The 22,564-nt window shown below is 42.0% G+C and overlaps 1 protein-coding gene across 1 annotated transcript; it reads left to right on the top strand.

The window, feature by feature from the left end:
* The first annotated feature begins 1,649 nt into the window (after positions 1-1,649).
* LOC117156810 (LIM/homeobox protein Lhx9) lies at positions 1,650-22,294 on the top strand. Its single transcript, XM_033334178.2, has 7 exons — positions 1,650-1,937; positions 2,600-2,774; positions 4,904-5,214; positions 10,521-10,694; positions 11,794-12,026; positions 18,419-18,654; positions 19,316-22,294. The coding sequence occupies exons 3-7, from the start codon at positions 4,937-4,939 to the stop codon at positions 19,568-19,570; spliced, it is 1,176 nt and encodes a 391-aa protein (XP_033190069.1). The 5' UTR covers positions 1,650-1,937; positions 2,600-2,774; positions 4,904-4,936; the 3' UTR covers positions 19,571-22,294.
* The last annotated feature ends 270 nt before the right edge of the window (positions 22,295-22,564 follow it).

Consider the following 22,564-nt stretch of genomic DNA (forward strand, 5'->3'; position numbering starts at 1 on the left):
CGTATTGTAATAAAATATCTGAAGTTTCTCACTCGAAGAAATTTCACAATTCTAATATCAATTATTTTCTCTCGCGGAAATAAGGTAATGACCATTTTCGTCAAAACTCAAAAAGCTTTAGCACCGTGTTTCGACATTCGTCGCGATTAATCTCGCGAGGACGCGCGCGTGGCTGGTCGGTCGATTTAACATTCGGAAAATCCCTTGGCTTTAGCGGGATTATCGTACGAAATCCGCGTGTTGGGCAGCGCGTTTCTAAGCGGGTTCTGCGGCGGGCCGGCACGGCATTCATTATTCATGATTAGCGCCTCTAGCTCCCGTCGACGTCGTTTTCAAAGCGTTTACCGGTGCGTTCGCGTTTCACTCTCAATTAATTTGTAATCGTGCCAGGTGGGGGCGAGAGGTTAGGAGGAGAAGAGGGTGCAGGAGGAGGTGGGACCGCATTGAATGGGAAGAGCGCGGTTCCACTACTATCAAAGAGAAATGACATGACACGCGAATGGTTAGTCACGCGTCACTCACGCATACAGCTACAAATTGCGTATGCTCCGAACGGGCCAGCAGCAATGTTCCAGTTCGCCGCGGCCGGACGAAAAACGTGTTCCCGCGACGATTTTAATATCGCTGACCGTTTGTCACGCGGCCTGCGACGAGATACTCTGGAACGTACGCGCGCCGGTCTCGTGTGCCTGCCGGTCGCTCGCTCGCTCGCTCGCTCGAGTACTCCGCCGCCTCTCGTCGTTCGATGTTCTTCTCGTCACCGACTATTTGTTTTCTCATCCGTATTTTAAACTTGAACTTCGTTTTTCATTTATCTGTAGGAAATGGAATATCGATATCGTATTTACGGAATTAAATGGGATTCTTCTTTATTTGGCGGATCAAAATACTTTCAGAGGGAAGAAGATGGAATGTACTATTTATTAAAATTCTGGGATTTGAAGGTTCTTTTCACATACACGTAAATATATTTGAAAGGCTGAGAATACATTTCACATAGAATTAAAGACATTCGAAAGGCAAAAGATGGTTTTAAAGATTTCCAATATCGTTTCCAGAATTGGATCAAGGAGACTAAATTCCTTGAAAGTCACTTTGATTCTCCAAAATCTACAAAAACTCAGTTCGATTACTTTTGACTCAGAAGCTCACGTATTACACCTATCCGATACAGAAACTGCAATACCATCCTCCATTCTTTTTCCGCACTGGGATGTGCACAGTGAAACTCTTCCGAACCTACCGCTCCAAAACCCAATGCATCCATCCTTCTCAGCCACCCAAAGCAAAGCACCCAAGAACCTTCGACATCCCACAAACCCGATGACATAATTGACGCCCGCGAAGCGAGTTGTTCGAAGTGATTCTTGTCATCCGGCACGGAGGTCGACTAGATGCCGGCTACGTCGACGCGTCGTGGATGAGGACGCCATACACGGTCGGATGTAACGTAAACGAAGACAGAGAGAGATCGCGGAACGCGCAAACGCCAGGCGTCCCGACGCCTCTACCCCGTCGGGGTAGCCACCGAAAACCCCACCCCGTGGCTGCGACATCGGTGCACGCGGGGGCCAGCCCCTCTATTCTGCCATGCCGACGTCCGCCCCTGGCCCTGGCTGGCCAGCCCCAGGATCGTACTATTACGCCGACGGGGAACAGCTTCCCTCGCGGCCAACTCGACTGCCGACCTTATCCGCGACGCGCACGATTTTCCCTCGCCGGGCAAAAAGAGGAGCGGCGTCTCTCGGTCGGACGGGAAAGTGGCGTTTTCCGGCTCGGTTCCGTCGCCGAAACGAAACGGCGAGACACGCGAGAACGTGGCTGCGACACGAGTCCCGACCCCTGGTGATGATCTGCGGGCAAAGGTGATAGAGCAAGTTCTCGAGTGTGAGAGGAGAGGATCGACGAGAGGAACGAGACTAAATACGGGGAAGCAGGTAGAGGAATCCAAGGGTTGAGGTGGTTGATGGTGGTTGAGCACCGGGGAAGTTGGACGATTGAAGCAAGATCAGAAATATTGGATGTTGCATGGAATTATAGTGGTCCTTGTGAAGTTGTTCGTGGATTTGTTCGTGGAATCGTGTGGATGTTAGGATGGTTTCGTGGACGCGTTGGGTATAGGTAGTGACATCACGACGTGAGTGATGTCTTGGATGATGTGCGAAGTTTAAACGTATTATGTTTGATAAATGATTTTGGTAAATTTTTAAATGCTTTGGTACTAACGTAACAAGCTGGGCTTTTAGCGTCCTTTACTGACATAACAATTTAGTTCAGTTCTATCGCTAGAACCTAGGGAATTGTTCGATAGATTCTAATCTGATTTTAATAGATTCCATTTCTATGAATTCCGATGCGATTGCCATTTTTGAAGCAGGAAAATTAAATAATAAGTAATTAGTCGATTCGAAAGAATTGCATGACACCTATTTCACGCTGTTCGGCTTTCCAACGCAGCATTTTCAATCGTCCAACGCTCTGCCTCGACTTTCTCACCTCACGACTGCCGCGACCGCTTCCGACGGACCTCGAAAACGTCGACATTCGACTCTCGATCATCGACACTGAACCTGAAAAACCTTCCTACTCGTGATTCAAGGTCGACGCTGCCATTCAGATGGAAATAGCCAGGTTCGTGGAATAAATTCAGCGTTGTGGGAACGTTGGGACAGGAAGCGACGGCAGACAACGAGCAGACAGAGGAAGCGTCAAAGACGTCGGTAGCGTCGGTGAAATTCACCGTCGTGTTTACAGCTGGTTAAACTAACAATCATGTAAGTATGGATTCAAGATGAATTGGAGCATAGAAACAGAATTTCAAGCGAGGTTAGAACGAAGGCTGGTGTTGATTTAATGACTGAGATTGGCAGGATAATTGAGATGATCTTTATTGCAATTTAAGACCTTTGCATCTACTTGACGGTAATATAGGGATCATATTTAGATAATTGGTTTCACTGTGTGTTAAATTAGTGTTACTGTGTAGATGTGCAATGATTGAACAAAACAGATGAGATTATGTCTTTAATATAAGAATATTGTTGTTAAGTACTTTTCATTCGTATTAAAGCTTTTTAACCCTTTTTAATATAGATCTTTTTTTTGCTACAGGAAAAGATTTTTCTTTCATCAATTATTAATACTAGAAGCATATTTTCTTTAGTGAAACATATTCCTCTTTATAACGAAGATATAATGTATTGAAATTGGAACTACTTTTATGGAAAATAAATTCCAATGCCGTTCAGCGCTGATTAGTAACTTATTAAAGCATAACCTTGCGTATATGCATCATCAAACGAGAATTTTTCTAAGAATATATCTAGAAAGTGTACTTCATTCTATCTTATCATCAACCAAAATTACCCAACCTACTTCCCCAACACCCATAATATACATGTACGATCATCCTGCAATCAAATGAAACACCCGAACTCCACGACAAATAATAAAGCAAAATCCGAATCGGAATATGAAAATCAAAGAAGCAGAAACACAGTTAAAGGAAAGAACAAAAGAACAAGAGGAGCGCGAGTAGAACAGTTGTAAATCAAGGAGCACACGTTCGGTCTAATACGTCGGTGACAAGCGGCAGCAAAACGGCGTCACCTTGTGTAGGAACGAGGTGTACGGTGATTCCAGGCGACGTCACCTTCCATTTAACTTACGGAAATCACGTGCGGCCCGCGCTCGTAAAGGACGTTGAGTTATTGTGGCGATCCGCAAGCTTCTACTAATTAGCTCGCGGCCGATTCGAAACCGAGAGAGCCACTGCCCCGGGAGTCATTCATTAACGGGACAGCAGTCACGAATTGTTTTCATTCATCGGTTCTTGCGTGCGCCGCCGCCGAGAAGTGTCCTGAATGAATGCGGGGCCGCCTCTCCATCTTCCTCCTCCGCCTGCCTCCTCCTCCTCCACCGCCGCCTCCAAGAGGAGGAGGAGGAGGCTCCGAGTCCTTCGGCCACGGTGCTCTTTCTCGTCATCGTGATGACGACGTGGAAAAAAGTTCCGGTTCGTGTCGCCTGTGAATTTTCACCCGCGTGAAATCGAGGACGAGTGGCTCGACCAGCCTCGAGTGTCAGCCCGCCAAATACAATTGCGGCGGCAGAAACTACCAGAGGAAAATTCATGGGCCAGTGGCCGGTACGCGATTAAAGTGTAAACGTTTTTATTTATCGATGTTCCATTGTACCGCTGTTCATTTTATGACGGCTGAAAATTGTATGTGGAGATTGCGTGAAAATTGGAAATCGTTTTGAAGGTTGTTTTATGGATGGTGGGGAAACGAGGGTTGAAAATAGAATCTGTAACTAGTGGTAATTTCATACGAGTATATGATATCCTCAAATGTGAATTTTCTAAGCAATTTAATAATATTAACCAACAGTAGAGAATATGTATGTACATTGTTATGATATCGAAAGTGTTGCCTGGAGAGCTCCTTAGATAACACGTAATTTATATGAGGAGTAATGAAATCAAAGAAGAATTTTGTTATTAAACTGTTAAATGATCGTGATAATTAGGTCAGGTATCAACAGTATAAAAATTAATAGCATAACATTATTCGACAATAGTAGTAGTAAAGCATTAGTACAAGCTGATGAATCATTCATCTCAAGAAGCTTTTCGATGCATACACACACACACACACAAGTATTATTATGTATAAGTATTATGTATAAGCATTACATATAATATAAAAGTATTATTTAAAGTATTATATCAAGTATCATAAAAGTAAGAAAATTATATAAATAGATTCAGTCTACTTAAGATCAACCCAACAAGTGTTAAGTACAGCTTCATTCTATTGAATATAATCGAATTTTACTTATCGATATACCTGAAATTGCAATAATTCCATGCTCCGAACTGAAGAAGCAACTACGCTTGTCCCAGAATGCGCCGGTGGTCGCGGCGATTCTCCTCGAGATGCTGAAGGAAGTGGGCTGTGGGAGCAGCACACCCCCGCCAGGGGATGGTGCCATCAGCAATCGGCAGATCGGTACCGGTGAGAACAACAACACCGATGGTGGCCTCGGTTGCGGGGGTTGCGGCAGGGAGATAGCCGAACGATGGTACCTAAAGGCTGCGGATCGCGCGTGGCACTGCGGCTGCCTTCGTTGCTGCCATTGCCGTGTGCCTCTCGCCGCCGAGTTGACGTGCTTCGCCAGGGACGGCAACATCTACTGCAAAGAGGATTATTATAGGTTGGTAGAAGTAGTTGTAAGAGGATTAGGGTCGGGCGACGCTGAAGGGAATCTTAGAACGTGATCCGGTCCGCGAAACTGCGCCAGCTACCCCCATCCTAGGGAATTTTATTTGTGGATTACACCACTCAGTTGTTTCAAGCATTGCCCAAGCTGGTTCTTTTATAACTGGCGTTTTCATTAGTTTAGTGGACAAAGTGGCTTGTATTTGTATCGAGTGCATTGAGTTTGAAATATTCTAATTTTGTAAGATATTGGAAATATTGGACACTATGATAGACAACATCCTTTAATGTGTAGATATTTGAATATCATACTTGTATTTAAATAAGTATGGTACGATAACAGTAAAGATTATCATATTTCAATCTCGATAAAAGGATAAACTCTCGATAAACAATCCCTTATTGTTGCAAGTTCTTCAATTTTTTGATTATTAGATACGATTCAACTATCTACAAGATTAGCTTGAATTACCTACCTTCTATTTCCACCGATTTTGTATCACGTGGAATTGCTTTTGCCTTTAAAATTTATATCTCTTATTATTTGTAGAATTATTTCTTCAAAAATGAATGGAAATTAGTTTGTTGTATTCTTTCGTTAAATCGAAGTAATAATTGAAAATGTTCTTCGTGTTCGGTTCTCTCCTTTTTCGATATTTCACCATACGTTTTACGACACAAAGCGGATCCAACCATTCATCGTGGTATTTTACGTCGAATTACCGGGATGACGCGCGAAATTAATGCAAGATCCCCGAGCGTCGGTTGCCCGGGGCCGGCTTCCCGTTTCAGTATTTATTGGGGTATTCGCGAATTTGCATAGGAGCGTCCACCCCGCTCAAAACTTCGCCAGGACCACACAAAATGTCTACTAATGGCCAGCTCTAAACCGTGCTTGTCCTAGGTAGGCCTAACCTGGTCCTGAAATTCCGTTGTTGTGATACGTTCACCGTGATAAAAACACGCGGTCACGATTTCCAGCGAACAACCTCTTTCCGCCATCGAATGACACTTCGTTTTTCTTCGCGTGGGTACGCCACTGTGCAGTTTCAATCGATCAAACGCATGCTGAATTATTGGTTTTGGTCTTTTGAACGAGTACCGCACACACATACACATCCCTTCGTTTTCTACTTTCTAAATTCTGGCACAAGAATTCAGAAATTTATAAATTTGTTGATTTTATCTTTTAATTTTCATAGAAATTTTATTAATTCTATAGAAAGCTCCTCTATGGAAACCGTAACGTTTCTCATAAATTTAATAGAGTATTTTGGGGGATTCGAATAATTTTTTGTAAAATATATGGATAAAAGCTTGTTTCTCAATCTTAATAAAAGTCGAGGTCAATTTTGCGAAAACTATCTACATGTCTTTAGTAATTGTAAGAAAATGAATTTGAAATAATTCTTCATATAAATAAAGACGATTAGTAAATCCTATATTTGGTAATTTTTAGTAGCTCGTTAAGCAGATATATATATTTTGTTTTATTAGGTATATTATTTATATTTATTATATTTATATGTATGATGTAATATTTTATTCTAAACTTAAATGCGCATTACCTTGCGCTCCGATTAATAATATAAAAATTTCAATAGCATGTTCCATTGTTCTGTAAGCACGCATTTGAACGCAGAAGCTCGTCAGGGCGGTGCAGATTAAGATATTAAAATGCAAAGTCTCGATGAATGAAATTAATTACATTAAACGTGGTTATTGTGGAGATGGTAATTAGATGTTGGGAATCTGTTATTGTGTTTTTGCCTATGAAAACGGGTGTTCTCGTTGAATTTCCGAGTGCAGTTAACGGACGGCGACGGAGAAGCACGCGTTGCATAATTCCTGTAGTTCTGGAAAGCGTGAGAATCGTTTCTTCTCTTTTTCGTTTCGGGGTTTTCCCCTTCCTCATCCACTGTTCGTTCTTTCCTTTTGGCGTTAAGCGGATTGAAACTGTTAAATTGACGAGAGCTTCGACGAGAAACCAGCGTTAAATATTCAATCCCCTATGAATTATTCACTGCTAAAGTATTCTTGACCAACGAATAATATCAGTGGAACTTCTCCAATACTTCGTTCTATGCATGAATTAATTAACAAAGCTAAAGATTGCTCTTAGAAAAGAATAAAGAATTTACATGATTTCCCAATATGTATCTTTTTTTCAGCGATCTTAGAGGCGAGGGAGAAGTATCGTTGAGTGAACGAAAAAAAAATTCTGTGGAGAATCACAGAATCCAATGTTCTTTTCTATACTGTCTTATGTATGAATAAATTAATGAACAAAGCTACAAGTTCGTGGTTAGAAAAATAAAATATTTATTTCTATTAATTGATATTAAGGAAAATGGAGGGGGAAATATTGTGAAAAGAACGAAACATAAGAATCATAAGATTCAATGATATTTTCTATATTATTATCTTCAAGCATCGTTTCCTTGTTATTTTTGTAATGAGAGGAAAGGGTGATTATGTTACAAGCTTCCCCATTTCGGTCCTGTAATCATTGTCTAATCAGTGATACGTAGGCCGCACGAGCCCCGGTGAAACGGAATAATTAAAGGGAACAAAACGAGTTCAGGTCTGACGAGGAAGATTTTTCAACGAACACGTTGTTACAGCCAGAAAACTGAAACGTTTCTTTGCCGAGCTAAAGACAGTCGGAATAACGAATGCAACATTTCGCTGCGGCTTTAGCCGTAAGCTTCTCTTTACGAGGCTTTTTCCAGTGAAATATGATATTCCGCAAGCAAAACGACTCGTCAAAGAATCCATCCTCTTTCGGAGATGAGAATCGTATTTTTAAAGAACCTCTCTAGATATTAGAGTATTGGCAAATCAGTCATGATGTATACTATAAAAAAGATATGAAGTTATTTAACGTATTATGAATGGATGACGAAATATCTCGCGTTTCATATTTGTAATATTAGCATGAGAATAATGTCATTAGATAAATATTAACATTTAATTCTCAATAACGATAAATTCTTAGCTAAATTTAAAAAGCAGTGTTAGCTCAAAACTATTGCAATTTAAAATAATTACAAGCGATTATAACCGATAACCATTACATGCTAGACATATTTTATTCAAAGGAATACAACCTGATTTATAATCATACATCTAATCAGCAATGTCTCAAAATATCACACGTTGGAAGAAAAATACTCAAGCGAACTGTTAAAACGCAATTCCTCGTATAACCTGCTCACACCCATAAGCCACATCCTTTATCCTTGCCATCACAGCGATCCTCGAGTTTCAGAGATTCCAGACGAGGGTGGAACACGCCGTAGGCCGGTGTTCCTGCAGGCTGGAACTCCATGCTGCCGGTTCGTTAGAGAAGAATACAGCCGGCTCCCATGCAATATGCAACGATCCATATCCAGGCCAACCCCTTTGTCTCTATTTGGTTTTCGCGCTTCGAAAACTGTAACTTCGCCTCGATCGTCGACAACCGATATGAGAGCCTTGGCGAGGAAACCCCCACCTCCCTACTCTGTCTTCACTCCACCCTCTCTAACTCCCCTCTGGCCGCCTCCCTTCGCGGACGTTATGGTGTATTAGTGGAAGAAAAACGTAACCAGAGGGGGAACTGCATTGTTCTCCGATTTTGGTTCGAGCCGATAGTCACGAACAACGGGAGGTCACGTGCGCGCGCGAACGGGGAACAGTGGCAAGGATCGATGAATTCGAGCGACGATCGGGATCGTTGATTTTGTAATTAGGGGATTCTACGAAGAACGCGTGATCGAGAGCTCGAGGCTGTTCGAAGGAACCCGGAACAACGGCGACGCTCTTAGAAAGCCGGTTGCTACCGGTGAATCGAAACGGTTCCGTTGTATTAAGAGGGTTGATTGGTAGACAGATACCGATAGGATATAGTTGAGTCATTGTATTCATGGCTGGATATGGGATAGGTAAGGGGATCTTGCAGGATTTTCATCGCAGAGGAATATTCTTGTAGCTCCTACTCGTGTCCCTATGACAGCGTTTTTGTGAGTTTATTAAAAATGAAATACAGGTTTTGTCGAATAAATGGATAATTAGCCTACGTAGCTTGTACACTCTTGTACTCAAGAATTATTTGAGTTTTCAGATGAAACGCAACTTTGGAAAATTTAATGTATACAAAATTTGCTTACGAAAATATTTGGCTTGTACAAATCTTCTGTCAATAATGATAATCGTATCGTTGCAGTGTTATAAACTTCCAGAAAGTTTCGTATAACGTACATAATACAGACATATAATCGTAAACAATTTCTATGGTAAGTATACGGATATTTTCAGTGACACTGTGATTGAAATTTAAAAATAATGATGAATTATTTGTGTATTGTTGCACAACAATTAATAGTATTGACGTAGCACATGTAACGCTTAAACTTATCGCAACAATATTCACGAGCAGACATTCTTGAGATAATATCGACTAGCGGCTGACCAGGCACGGGCATTACTCTACTTCGATGCGGATGAAAATGTAATCCACGTTAGAATTTCTCCGATCGAACAAAACGGAAAATGTTGCAATCGTAAATTGCATTAACTATACGTTATTGTACTGGAACTCGTTCAATTATAAAAATTTGTAGTCAGCGCGGCGTGCTCAATGGCCTGATTTATTTGTTTGTATATTTACAGTGGATTACATTCGTTGCCTACGAAAATGACGTGATATCGATAGCAACATCGAAGCCAGATACAGTAAGACACAGTACATGTTATACTTGGATGGTAGATCTTTTATTTTCAAAAACACTTTATCCCAACAAAATAACAAAATTAAACTTTGGTCGGAAACTTCTTGCAGCCACTGTAGTAGTTAACGGCAATCACGTTGTACTCCGTTTCCTCATTACTTTCTCTATGAAGCAGTATAAAACGAGGATGATACCCATTATTAGAAAGTGGATGTTGGTCGAATCGCATATTTTTATAAACTCAACTAAAGAAGCGTAACATAGGTAGAATTAATTCAACAGTATTTTTATATCACCACTATTTACCATACTTCACTTTGAATATTTTACATATTTTCATATCTTACACGTATCCTGTATCCTTCTGCTCCTTCAAAAAAAAAAATTGTCTTCGAAGTCAGGTGGCACCACCATGGCGGTGGCAAATATTTATTGCTTCGACTATTGTCAAATTAATAATGCTACCAAAAAGATATGCCGAGCGCGAAGGGTTAGGTTGTATGCAAATTCATAAACGTCTGATCGTTATAATAATAATTATCTATAAAAGAATACGTCAATCGAAAAGATTTGTAATTTTAATCCGTAGGTTGTTCGCCGTTTCGAGATGTTCGCGATGTCGGGCGGGCATCTTCGCGACGGAGCTGGTGATGCGCGCGAGGGACTTGGTCTACCACGTGGCCTGCTTTACATGCGCCTCGTGCGGCACCCCGCTGAACAAGGGCGATCATTTCGGGCAGAGGGATGGCCTGGTCTACTGTAGGTGAGAAATACGAGCCCGAATTACCATCCTCCAAAGGCCGTCTCTTTGTTATCAACGAGTTTGATGACGAGAGTGACAGAAACACGAGGCGCGTCGACGTAGGACACTTATTATCGTTCGCTGCTCGCCTAATGACAGCCCTCCGGCGCGGGTGAATCCGGTTTTTTCTATTCTCAGAAACAGGATCGAAAGAGAGAAATAAACGGAGAGAGACAGAGAGTCGAGCTCGACGCGCGCTCTCGTAAAGAGAAAGACGTCGCGGTGCCGCTTGCCGCTCCGCGAGATCGATTCGACCGCCACTCTCGCCGGCTTATCAACGCTGCTCGTGCGTATTGCGTATCGATCCGCGTTCAGGATCCATCGGCAAGGATTTCACGCGAATAATCGTCAATAGGAAGCTGGAAGTCAGTAGGAGAAGTTTATTACAGGGCCTCTGATTGACAGAGTGATCTCTCAAGATGCTTATGTTTATGTCTAAGACTGTTTATGTCTAAGGAAAGAGATATCGAGTAGATGTAACGCGCAACGCGCAAACAGTGAGGCTGGAAAAGGAATTGGGAAATTTAGAAACGAGCTTTGTTGTTAAGAAGCTTAAAGTTCCATACAAAAAAGATTTTGACGCGAGAGTCAATAGCATGTACATTTTATTTACCTGAAAGTTGTTTTACTTTATGTCTGTGGAAAGCGCTAAATGGGGATGTATTTACATATTTCTCGTGCGAAGGGTAGGAATGAAAGAGCGGTTAAAAACTATAGAAGTAGATGATTTCCTCTGGTACGAAGTTTGAAAAATTTCGAAACGAAAGTTACTCGTCGAAAAAACAAAAAAAAAAAACGGCGTAAGGTTGAAAATCGCGTGATCTATTTAAACAAAATTAAGGATTAACGGAATGGAGGGTTGCAAAAGGATCTATGATAAAACGCTGGATTCGTCGATCCATCGATTCGATTGTGGGCGGGAAGCGGTCTTGCCGTTCGTCTATCTCCTCTCGCGAGCGTGATCGCGTTCGCGCGTTCATCGAACTCGGAGGATAACGCAGGGTCGCCACTGAAATACTCGACAGCAAGGTTCACGAATGACGAGCTGGTCGGTCCCAAGACCTCACTACGAGTTGCTGTGCTGCGCGGGGGATTACGGGAGCGCAGCCAGCAATATCGAGGACATCGGCTCGCCGGGAGTGTCGCCGCTTCCGGCTTATTACAGCGCCGCGGAGCAGAGCCCGATCACCTCATCCGGTACCGTGCAGAAAGGTCGCCCCAGAAAGAGGAAGTTGTCGGAAGTCACCGGATCCGAGTTACCTGTCACGATGAGGCTGGCCGCTGGAGCCCTTGGTGAGTCACATTTTACTTTTCTTTTCAATTTTTTATCATTTTCCGATTATTGTTTTTCTGTTATATATTTTCCTTTCGTCGAATTTTTGAAGATTGTTTAACTGACTCTCAATTGACGTTGTGTGGACCAAATCGACGATAAGAATATTTTTACAATGTAAGACCAGGCGTTAGGCGAGATTTTTAATGCAAAGTATTCTTGCGATTATAATTAATGAAATACGGAGAATTTAAATACAGACTTGTTTTGTTCCTGTATTCTGTGCTTATATTTTCGCATGTTACATGCAGCCTGTATATTATCACACATTAAGATTCCCTATAAATTCATAAATATTCGCAGTGTATTTGTTGTTTATTTATCACTGCACCACATCAGCTGAGCATTTATTCAATATATGAATTTATTTAACGACAGTAACATTTTCTCCTTAGATAAAAATGATTTAATTAAACGTAAGAACGGCAGAGGAATATTACTTGATCTGGAGAACGAGTTGCAAAAAACATACAGTTTCATCGTTGAGAAAGCAATGGGAAATTCCTGAGAAATATCGATCCCTGGGTTCGATCGGAAGGACGCGACGTCTGCGCCATCGTACCGCGGATCGATTAATCGCGCGGGCGACAGAGGGCAAAGAGAAATAGGCAAGGGACGAAGAAAAACGTCGGCCCCGGGGCCCTTTGTTCCTCCCGTCGTATAGTCGAAACAATAAAGAATTCACAAGAATCCAGTCTCGGCTGGGCTGGCGGCCTGAGGACGCAAATACGTGTAATTGGCAGTGGTGAAACAACGCGAGAACGTAAAAGAGGGATGGAAGGGGTTGCCAGAGGGATAATTGGGCCGGATGGTAAACGGGGGTGTGCTTTCAAACGTAGGTCTTAAAACCATGGGAACACGTGGTACTCTCGTTCGTGATCTCGTTTTCTTTCATCTCTCTTTTTCTCTCCGTTCAATATGTGTACGCGCGAAACTCTTTTCCTCTTTCTCTCTTTCGAAACCACCTAGTAGTACCAGCTTTCTGTTTCTCTGCTCTCCATCCCTCGAATCGAGCAAGTGAGTCGGGGGAGTTGCATTATTTGCCGAGCAATGAGTATAATGGCTGGTTCCTTCGGTGTGCAAACATTTGCCCGAGCTTTCGAGGATCGCGGACCGCGAATCGGCCGGAGATTGTTCTCGCTCGCCTCGTTAGGCGTTCTCTCATCGACATACAAGCGGAATTCTTCGACGGAATTTCCACCGGCTGTCTAATTGATCCATGATCCAAGTGTGCGAGTGCACGAGACACGACACGGCCGAAGCGCACTCTTTGTTTCGCGTGTCGGACATGTGCCAGCCGGTCGAACGGTTTTCCTTTTCGAGAACCAATCGAACAAACGGCCAGCCACTCGTTCGCCAATGTGTCCACGCATTTGGTCGTCGCGGCTGCTTCCAATTGGACTCGATGCTTAAATTGGCCTGCTCGATACGCCGGAAAACGTTTCGCTGGCCCCTTTACCGATGAGAACGAAGAAACGAAGAATCGAAAAAAAGGTGAAGAAGTAGACCGTTTGTGAAGATTTGTGGATGTTAAACGGCTGTTCTCATTTTATGTCATTCTGACATTTATTACGAGTAACGTAATAAATCCTTAAATTCGTATGCAGGCTGTTTCTGATAACAAGAAGCTAAGCATATCGCAGCAATCTCGCTTGGTTTCAAAAATAAATTTCAAGTTTCAAACATTATTATACACAAGGTAATTAAAATTTATTGTCCGTGAACAAATAGGTTCGAAGAAATACGAGTACGTGTTCGCCGCGTTTGATATTAAAAGTGCAATAAATTTTGACGACAAAGAAACAATTATTCTCTAAACCTTTCATTTTGAATTCTTCTCCGCTTTATTGTGCCATGCAAGGGTTAATTCACCGAGACATTTACTACCCCCGGAAGCAAGATCGCACGGCGCGATCCCCCAAAAATCACCACCGCGGTAAATTCGTTTAATGCCCTCGTGGAACAGGCTCGTTTGTCGGTGCGACAACGTTTTCGTTCGCGATATCCCCGCGTCTCGTTTGTTTCACGATGTTTACGACGTTTCGAGGCCTCGCTCGCCATCGTCCCCGGTTATTTTATAATCGACGCGCGATCACAGAGAATCACTTTCGGGCTACCGGGGTCGGAATTTACGATCAACAGCCATAAAATCGGCCATGAAGAGTCCAGTTTGAGCGACGCGCAGCCTTGGACGGGGTGGGAACCGACCGACTGGTTCGCGTTTTATTGTCTTTATATATAATTGGGACACTTTTTGCCGGGCGATCCACCGGATCCCTCGAACTATTCCGTCTGGACGTCGGCAGGCGCGTTCGATGAATCGCTGGAATTGCGACCACGATAAGGCCGTCGTTTCTCCGCCACCGAAAATACCTTTGTCCACCGCGGTTACGGTTCTTGCGGCGCTGAAAAATTAGCTCCCTTCAGAGACTTCGTTTCTGTTTGTCCAACAGGCAGAGCGGTCATTTCGCGAAGTATATTTTCTACAGGATCCGTGCGTTTTTGTTGGAAGATTGTCCTTAAGAGGTTTATTTAAAGCGATTTAGTAATCGTTTTAGAGAAAGTTGAAGGAGTAAAGTTCGTGTTGTACGTAAACTGTGAACGTTTACCCATTTATGGGGAATTTAAGTGTACGGAATATACATAACACGCGAGAAAATATGAGATACCCACAGTTTCAATAGAACGATGTAATAGAAGATAAAAAAAGATAATAAACGGTATATCCAAGTTTCTTACAAAGAAGTGTGTGTAATAATAATAACTAGCTCTCTTTTTTTACTAACAACATTGTTAATTTAATTTTTTATTTTTCATCTCAAATGACGTACAATATCTAATGATACAACACAGTTCAAATCGACTGTTATGATTCCTCCCGGATATCATCCTCCGATAATACCTTTTTCCATCAAAATAACCATAAAGGGACTCTCAGACGTCGCTGAAAATTTCCCCAAATACCGGAAGAAGAGTTAACACGGGCGTTGGTACGGCCGATTTCACCGTTCGTCGGGGGATTCGAACTCGAGGCACGCCGGTCGCGCGAACGGAGAAAAGGCTAGGCTCCGCGGACAGTGACAGATGGGTATCGGTGGCGAGATGCATCGATTGGCCGATCTGGCAGGAAAAGAATGCTGCCGTGGCCAATACGTGGCCGCAGCCAGCAGAATGGCCGGCGGAACACTATAATGCCGCCTGCGTGAGTTTCTTGCCGACTCGAAGACGGCCCTCGTCGTCGACCATCCGTGCCATCCGCGTGATTTCGGCCTCTAGCCCGGACCTGACAAATTGTAATCTCATTCTTGAACCACGAAAACCGTCCTCGACACCCCATATCCTCTATTCCCCTACCTCTAACTCCCGTTTACCCCTCGTCCTCCCGCCACGCAGGGAGACTCGGCTTGGGAACCAGGCCAGTTCGATGAAAAAACTTGCGTATTCCTTTTGCAGGGCCGTTCGCTCGAGTTTATTGATAGAGTTGGTTCTAGGGAAAGCGATCCATTTGGGAATTGAACGGAGTCACCGAGAACCACAATTTTCTTTAACCTTTTTTGTGGATAATGGAACGAAAGATTGGAGGAAAACTGGGTTTTTTTGGGCTGGATGTGATTCAACGTAACGAGTCAGAGTGTAGGATATTTCATTAAGTTTAGCGTGAAATTGTTGAGAAATAAGCGATGCTTCCATAGATTGCAATGATAGTTTGTTGCGTCATGTCATTTTTTGAAATGATGTTTGTTATTATCGTCCCATCTCTTCTCTGCAAATCATGTCAAGCATAGACATATCAAGTCAATTCAAAATAAACCTATCTAGATCAAAAACACAAAGAATCGTTACTTCATGTTCGTTCAACCCATAGAAAATTCACCAATATGAAAGTATTTCATCAACATCAACCCTTAGCATGTCCTATTCCAGTTTCTTGCAATACTCCAGTAAACTACCTCTATATCTTCCTACCGAATCAAGCCTATTTCTCGAATAACACTAAAAAGCCATGCCATACGAGGAACGAAAGAAATTATTGCTTCATCAGCAACCAATACCGCATACTACCCTCAACAAAATCAACTTTATAATCAATCCATCGGCACTCAGTTACGGATTCTCAACCTCTCCCTAACAAGAAATTCCCCAAAGTATTATACAATCCCTATCGAATCACGACTTTTCCAAACACGATGCCAACTTATATCGAAACAAAAATCGATGTCGTTCACCCCGGCGAACAAAACAAATTCCACTGGCGGTGTGGCCGTCCGCGAGAGCGGTTCTTCTCTTTTCTGGATCGCGAGCCAGAACGCGGAGAACAGCTCGTCGCGTCCGTAGGGAATGGAAGTTCGGGACAATAAACAGTAATGGCGGATACGTGCTCGGGGATTTACTTCTGGTCGGGTGTTCCCCCCCGTCGCCCCATCCCCCTTGCGCGCGCTCGCCTGTCCACGAACGTCGCCTGGAACCCGTTCTTTCTCTCCGATTGAATTCAATGGTTACCCTCGTCGTCTTATTTATTGGATGCGTTCCTTCGCTCCGCCGGCGCGCAACAACTGCAACTTGCAACGGCACTGAACGGTTGCACACCGATGTCGTCCCTCTTTCGATGCTCTCGCGCTGCTTTTATCCACGGGCACGACGACGCTGCTGTTGCCCGAGCTGCAACAGCGCTTACGTGCGCGGAAATTCGTTTCGCGTGCACACAGATGTACCGCCGGCTTTCCGTGGACAGGGGTTGGAGGAAGAGAAGAGAACGAAGATCGATCGGTCGATCTTGTGGAAAGATTTAGATGGTTCGCGAACATGCTGACGCTGAAGAATCGGTGGCCAGAGTTTTGGCTAGCTTTGAGATAAGACGAGCGGGGGTTGGATTATAGATGGAACGAGTAAAGTTGGGATTTGGTCTTGAGCGATTGTTCTTGATATGTCCGGTTCGCTTTCTTCGTGGCAAAATGTCGTATATAGGGTCGATAAGATGGAGAACTTCGAAATAAACGATCTTTGAATAACATTAAATTGCATGTGAAATATCTTGGATTCATCAGGATTGAAAGAAATAACTAGATGGTCATCTTTAGATAATTCTGTTTAACAGCGTGTAATTTTTTTTCCTAATTGTAGGGCAAAATTCAGTCGAGATTTTCTCTGTTTTTAACGAATTATTTTAGTTTGAGGAAAATATAAAAGAATTATTTAAACAAGCCGAAGAAACGGGATTCCTTGTAATTCGTAAGAAAAATGATAGAGATATTATTTAAAAGAATTATTCTTGATATAACGTTATTTCTCGTTTCAATCTGACATATAAAGATTTAATTAGAAGGTTAAAAGTGCGTTTTGTAAAAAATCAGGAATTTCAAAAAGAGATGAAGATAAGATGAGTCGTATCTAATTTGTTGATCTGTTTCTAAACTTTCTTTGTCAATAGTGATCAACCATCTTTTATCGTCCTGAAAAAAATATGACCTTTTTTGAAGATCGCTGTTTGACGATTGTCGCCAAACAGAAGAACAAATCGTTCGATAGATAGGTCAGATAGTCGCCTAGTACCGATTGATGGATCACGAGCGTTCTGTAACGATCAGACTGGAATCTTCTCATTTAGCATCGGCCGTTCTGTGTCGTTCGATCGTCGTCTGCTTTTTTCTCCAGCTTTGCTGTCCAATCTTTTTACATCAAACATGACTGAACTTCTTTCGCGTATCCGATAAGCCGACAGGACTAAAAAATCTTTGTAACAGATGCTCGACACTCTTGAACTCTATACTCGTGTGTACGGCCATTTAGTTTCGTTTGATGATTTATTAGCGCAGTACACTCATCGGTCGTTAATTTTCTTGAAGAAGTTAAAATTCAACCATTGTTTATTTCGCATTAAATTTCTTCAGTGCACCAAGCATTACATATGATACATAAACTTTTATCTTGATTCTATAGCTATTGCATAAATATAAAAAGAGATGGAAAAGTTAGAATTCAAGCGTCTTTTATTCCACGTTAGATCTCTTCTATACTATAAAAAATGATCTTCACATCGAATATGCTCTTTAGATCTTCATATTGGTATTTTAATCATCGCACGAATACAGAGAAAAACATTTGAACCGAGAGTGAGACTTTTTGTTGGTTTGTTAAGCTCTTAAATAGATCATGGCCAGTACTACTTTCATTTTATATTATATTCTACGATAGCTTTTTCATATGCAGCAGTGAATCGAATAAATCAAGCTTTCGAAGAAATATCAAGGAATTTAATATTCCCTAAATTTCAAGCCGTCCAATTAAATATCCAACAGTATAAACCGGAGGAAGGGATTGAAATATCGAATAAAGGAAGGTAATTTGGTTGCAGAGCTGCTTCACCCAACCGAACTGTCCTCGTCCATGGAATCTTTGGCGGCGTACGAAGCGTCTGTCGGTTCTCCCGGGCCGGTGCATCAGAGCCAGCGAACGAAGCGGATGAGAACGAGCTTCAAGCACCATCAGTTGCGGACGATGAAGAATTATTTTGCTATAAATCAGAACCCCGACGCGAAGGACCTCAAGCAACTGGCGCAGAAGACGGGGCTCTCGAAGAGGGTGCTTCAGGTAGGAAATAAATTTCAGCCTTGGTTTCCTTCGTCTCGAATCCAATTTTAAATCGATGTCATGTTGAAACTCCTATGCGAAAAATAATTAGCGATATGATATCCTTTTTCGTTTTATTAGATGCATATAATTCTAGAGAGCATCGCTTATATATTTAATAAGATTTTAACAGGTTGAGCATCTTTTCGTAACGTATAATAGAAATGAGTTTGATAATTAATTTAAAAAGAGTATGCAATAATTTAATTTTTCTTCAATATTGCATTTTCTTCGTTAGGTATATTCATATACAGTTATTTTTAATTATATTTAAGTATATTCAAAAGAAATACAATATCATGGAGGAAAACTTGAGATAATTGGCACGACACAGCAAAGAAATTAGCACAGTAACTTTAATTGTATAATATATGCAATAATTGAATTTTTATTCGATATTATATATTCCCATCGCCTATATTCGCGTAGGATCATTCCTAATTTCAAAAAATCGACACATATTTTCCAAACTTAAATTACTATCATACAATATCCATTAGCTACTTCTATCATTTTTGTTACCATTCTTTTTCATCATACTACATTCAATAGAAAAACTGTCTAAGAATGTGCTCGAAGCGAAGGAATAACGAGTCCTGAGTAAGATTCTCGGTTCGTGCAGGTTTGGTTCCAAAATGCCCGCGCGAAATGGCGACGGAACATGATGAGGCAGGAGGGCAACACGACAACGAGCAACGTGGGGTGTCCAGGTACGCCTGTGCCGTCGAACACGGCCGGCTCGCCGAACGTAGGACCGGCAGCCAGCATCCTAGGGGACAGCAACAGCATGCCGTCGACCTCGATGGAGGAGCTCCACGCTCTTCATCACCTACATTCCGGCGTTTCCTCTCAGGTCTCGTTCTCCGATCTTTACTGACGACGGCTTGAGATGGAGGAAGACAGCTACAGCAGCCTTTCCAGCCATCTTGGATGAAGGATCGCCGCGTCTTTCTTTTGGGATCGATTTTCGCCGCGTTCAATTTCAGAGGAAAAACGTGCTCCTCCGGAATCGATTCGATTTTCATCTCCATTTCTGCTCGAGATTTTCGACGTTGATCGTTGACCAACGGACGAACCACATTCTGGTTCCATAAAGATGCATAGAAGGATGCATTTCTGTTAGCGTTTCACGCGATTCCTCCTCTGAATAGCGGAAGAATCGAATTCTGGGCGATGAGATTTATCGCTGAACCTTTGACGAATTTCCTGGTGAGTAATAAATCCCAATGTTTTCCAGTTGGTAAGCTTAGATTTATTTGTATACTAAAGATACTGATCTGTTTAACGATCCCGATTAAACTTGTTTGTTAGAAAGCCAACGTTTCTTAATTAATAAGCGACACGTGGTGAATGAAGACGTTTACAATCGCTAATGGGTTGCGAACAGTTTCTGCCTACGAGCTTGTCAAATCCCCGCAATTATCGCATTCGTTCAAGCAAAACCGACTATTAAACGCCTTTCAATGATTATACTTGAACAATCTGCAAACGTCAATTACACGTAACAAACGGTCGTTCATCGATCACCAACCTGAATTTACGTGGCGAGCCACGCGCTAAAAACGATCTATCGATTCATCAACTGCCCATAGATCGCTTCATAAACGAATCGAATCAAACAATTTTTGGATCTATCTAAAAACATACAATCGGTTCACCACTGCTCACCAAGAAATGGTCAGGGTTCGCGATAGAAGGCAGATAAAGTTACGCCAACAGCGTTTTAGCTGAAACGGATTATGTTTAAGTAATCAGTGATAATAATCATAGTTCCATGCACATCCGAATTACCAAAGGTACTAGGCGATAGTTTGTCTCGCTAGCGAAAGCGTGAATCGGGTTTGGGTGCTGAAGGTTGAGGTACCATCGAAGGATTCGTCGAAATAGGGGGAAGAAACGGCCTTGTTCCACAGCGATAAAACTGTCCCATGGCGTTCTTTGAATCGAAAGGCTAAGGAGGGTTCCGACAGAATGGGCGTAGCTCTCCTCCAGCGTGTAATTATATTATACCGCAGGATTATTTCATTTGTTCCAACTGGTCCGGCTTTGAGTCTTTAAATGGCTATTTCGTGCAATTGATTCTTGGAGCGGTTTCACACTAACGATTTCTATTTTATTTAATTGTTATTTCGCCGCGCGGTATATCGGTGTAAAGAAACGGCGACATATCTGGCATTTCTTATCTTTAATTTGTTATTACTTTGCAGAATGCATTGATTAATTAAATCGTGAAAAAAAATCTTGCTCATACAGCATCTTGCGTTTTAGTTTTGTGCTCGATGGTTTGTAAATGTGAAATGATCGTGACGGATCGATATAGCCCAAAATTGTATCGATATCTCGATAGTGTTCCTCTTCTGTGGCATCCTGATCCGACTTTGCGCGCTGCTTCACTCCTCCTTTTTAGCCAAAAACCGTGTCACGAAGACACTTTTTGATAACGGCGATTTACGGGCTAGAGAATCGCGAACGACAGGTGTGGTAAAACGGCGTTCCTCTCCTCGTGCCAAAAACGTACGTACATACGAGTAGCTAAGATACGAGTTCTTTTTGTACGGTGTCAAGCGAATCCAAGGTAATTGCAAGATTTTTCAAATAAAATTATTATTTTTCTTTTCCAATTAATCTCGAATAAGCGTGATATCTTCGTATTTTACAATTGATCGCTTATCATTGCGAAAAATGAAGAAGTTAAGAAAAGAAGGAAGGATCGTAGAAACGAAAGGATTCTTCATCTAGTCAAATGGATCTACGATCTTTGGATTCGATCGACACGAAATACACTCATTCGACCACTGACGACACGGTATGTATATTATAGATAATGAAAATTAGCGAACAGATCGCAAAGTCTTTAGCCAGGCGTAAGCAACATAGTAAAACGCTTGGGATTATCGAGTATCCTAAGTGCGATCATCAACGTGTAGCAAAGTGATGGACGTTGAGAACCGAGAAAGAAGAGAACCAGAGTAAAAAGAAAAAAAAAAGAGAGAAACGAATTATCGATGCGGACTTTCATCGCGTGACACACGCGTGCGTCACATTTTCGACATGACGTTAAAAAAGGACAGAAAAGAAAAAAAAAGATAGAAACGAGGATTCCTATGATGAGAAGAAGAAATTTATTTGTAACAATCGAGAACTTATAATTTTTATATATATACGTCGTAATTAGAAAATGATATTTATCGACTGCAAGCGACAAGACGTTTCGATGATAAATGATCGTTCTGATGGAATTCTAAATCCCGTGATTCCTTTTACCGAAATGAAAATTTCCTTCCTTGCCCCGCGGATAACATCTCGTCAATTATCGCGATGGACCGCCGACCACAGCGGTTTTTCTAACATCTTTCCACATTTTGCCACACAACACCCGTCGAGTCGGGAATAGTCTGCATAGTCGGCAAAGTGGCGGCAGTCGCATGTTAGGCATGTGTAGCATAGCGATGATTTAATGTACGTCAGCGTCTTAAAATCGAAACAAGAAAAATAAAACAGACACACACACACATACGCATATGGGTGAACCAATTATGTAAAACTGTATAGATGAAATTAATGTGCAGCATTCGAGTGCGACTATTATCGTATAATAAATAGTTACGTACATCTGGACTTTAAAAATGCTGTTGCTCATTTCCTGTTTTATATTATCCATAATTTCCTCCGCTTTCCTCAATTTATTATATTTTCTTTATCCCGTTGAGCTGATCGGAAAGTAATGTTAATTTTGTGAATGCGAAATCGATTATTGTTCCTACTTCTATTTTTAATTTCCTCTTTCAGCCTATTTGTCTTACATTTAAAGGATGGTAATTCAAAAACTCTCTATCTTCGCATAGACAAGAGTCAACGTTATTTTCCCACT

Source organism: Bombus vancouverensis, chromosome 4 (genome assembly GCF_051014615.1).
Source record: "Bombus vancouverensis nearcticus chromosome 4, iyBomVanc1_principal, whole genome shotgun sequence".
Lineage (NCBI taxonomy): Eukaryota > Metazoa > Arthropoda > Insecta > Hymenoptera > Apidae > Bombus > Bombus vancouverensis.

Bases quoted from the DNA above. Each gene is read 5' to 3' on its own strand.
- LOC117156810 (XM_033334178.2), top strand. From the start codon at position 4,937: ATGCTGAAGGAAGTGGGCTGTGGGAGCAGCACACCCCCGCCAGGGGAT. The intron at 5,215-10,520 runs GTTGGTAGAAGT...TTTAATCCGTAG, and splicing joins TGCAAAGAGGATTATTATAG to GTTGTTCGCCGTTTCGAGAT. The intron at 10,695-11,793 runs GTGAGAAATACG...GTCGGTCCCAAG, and splicing joins GATGGCCTGGTCTACTGTAG to ACCTCACTACGAGTTGCTGT.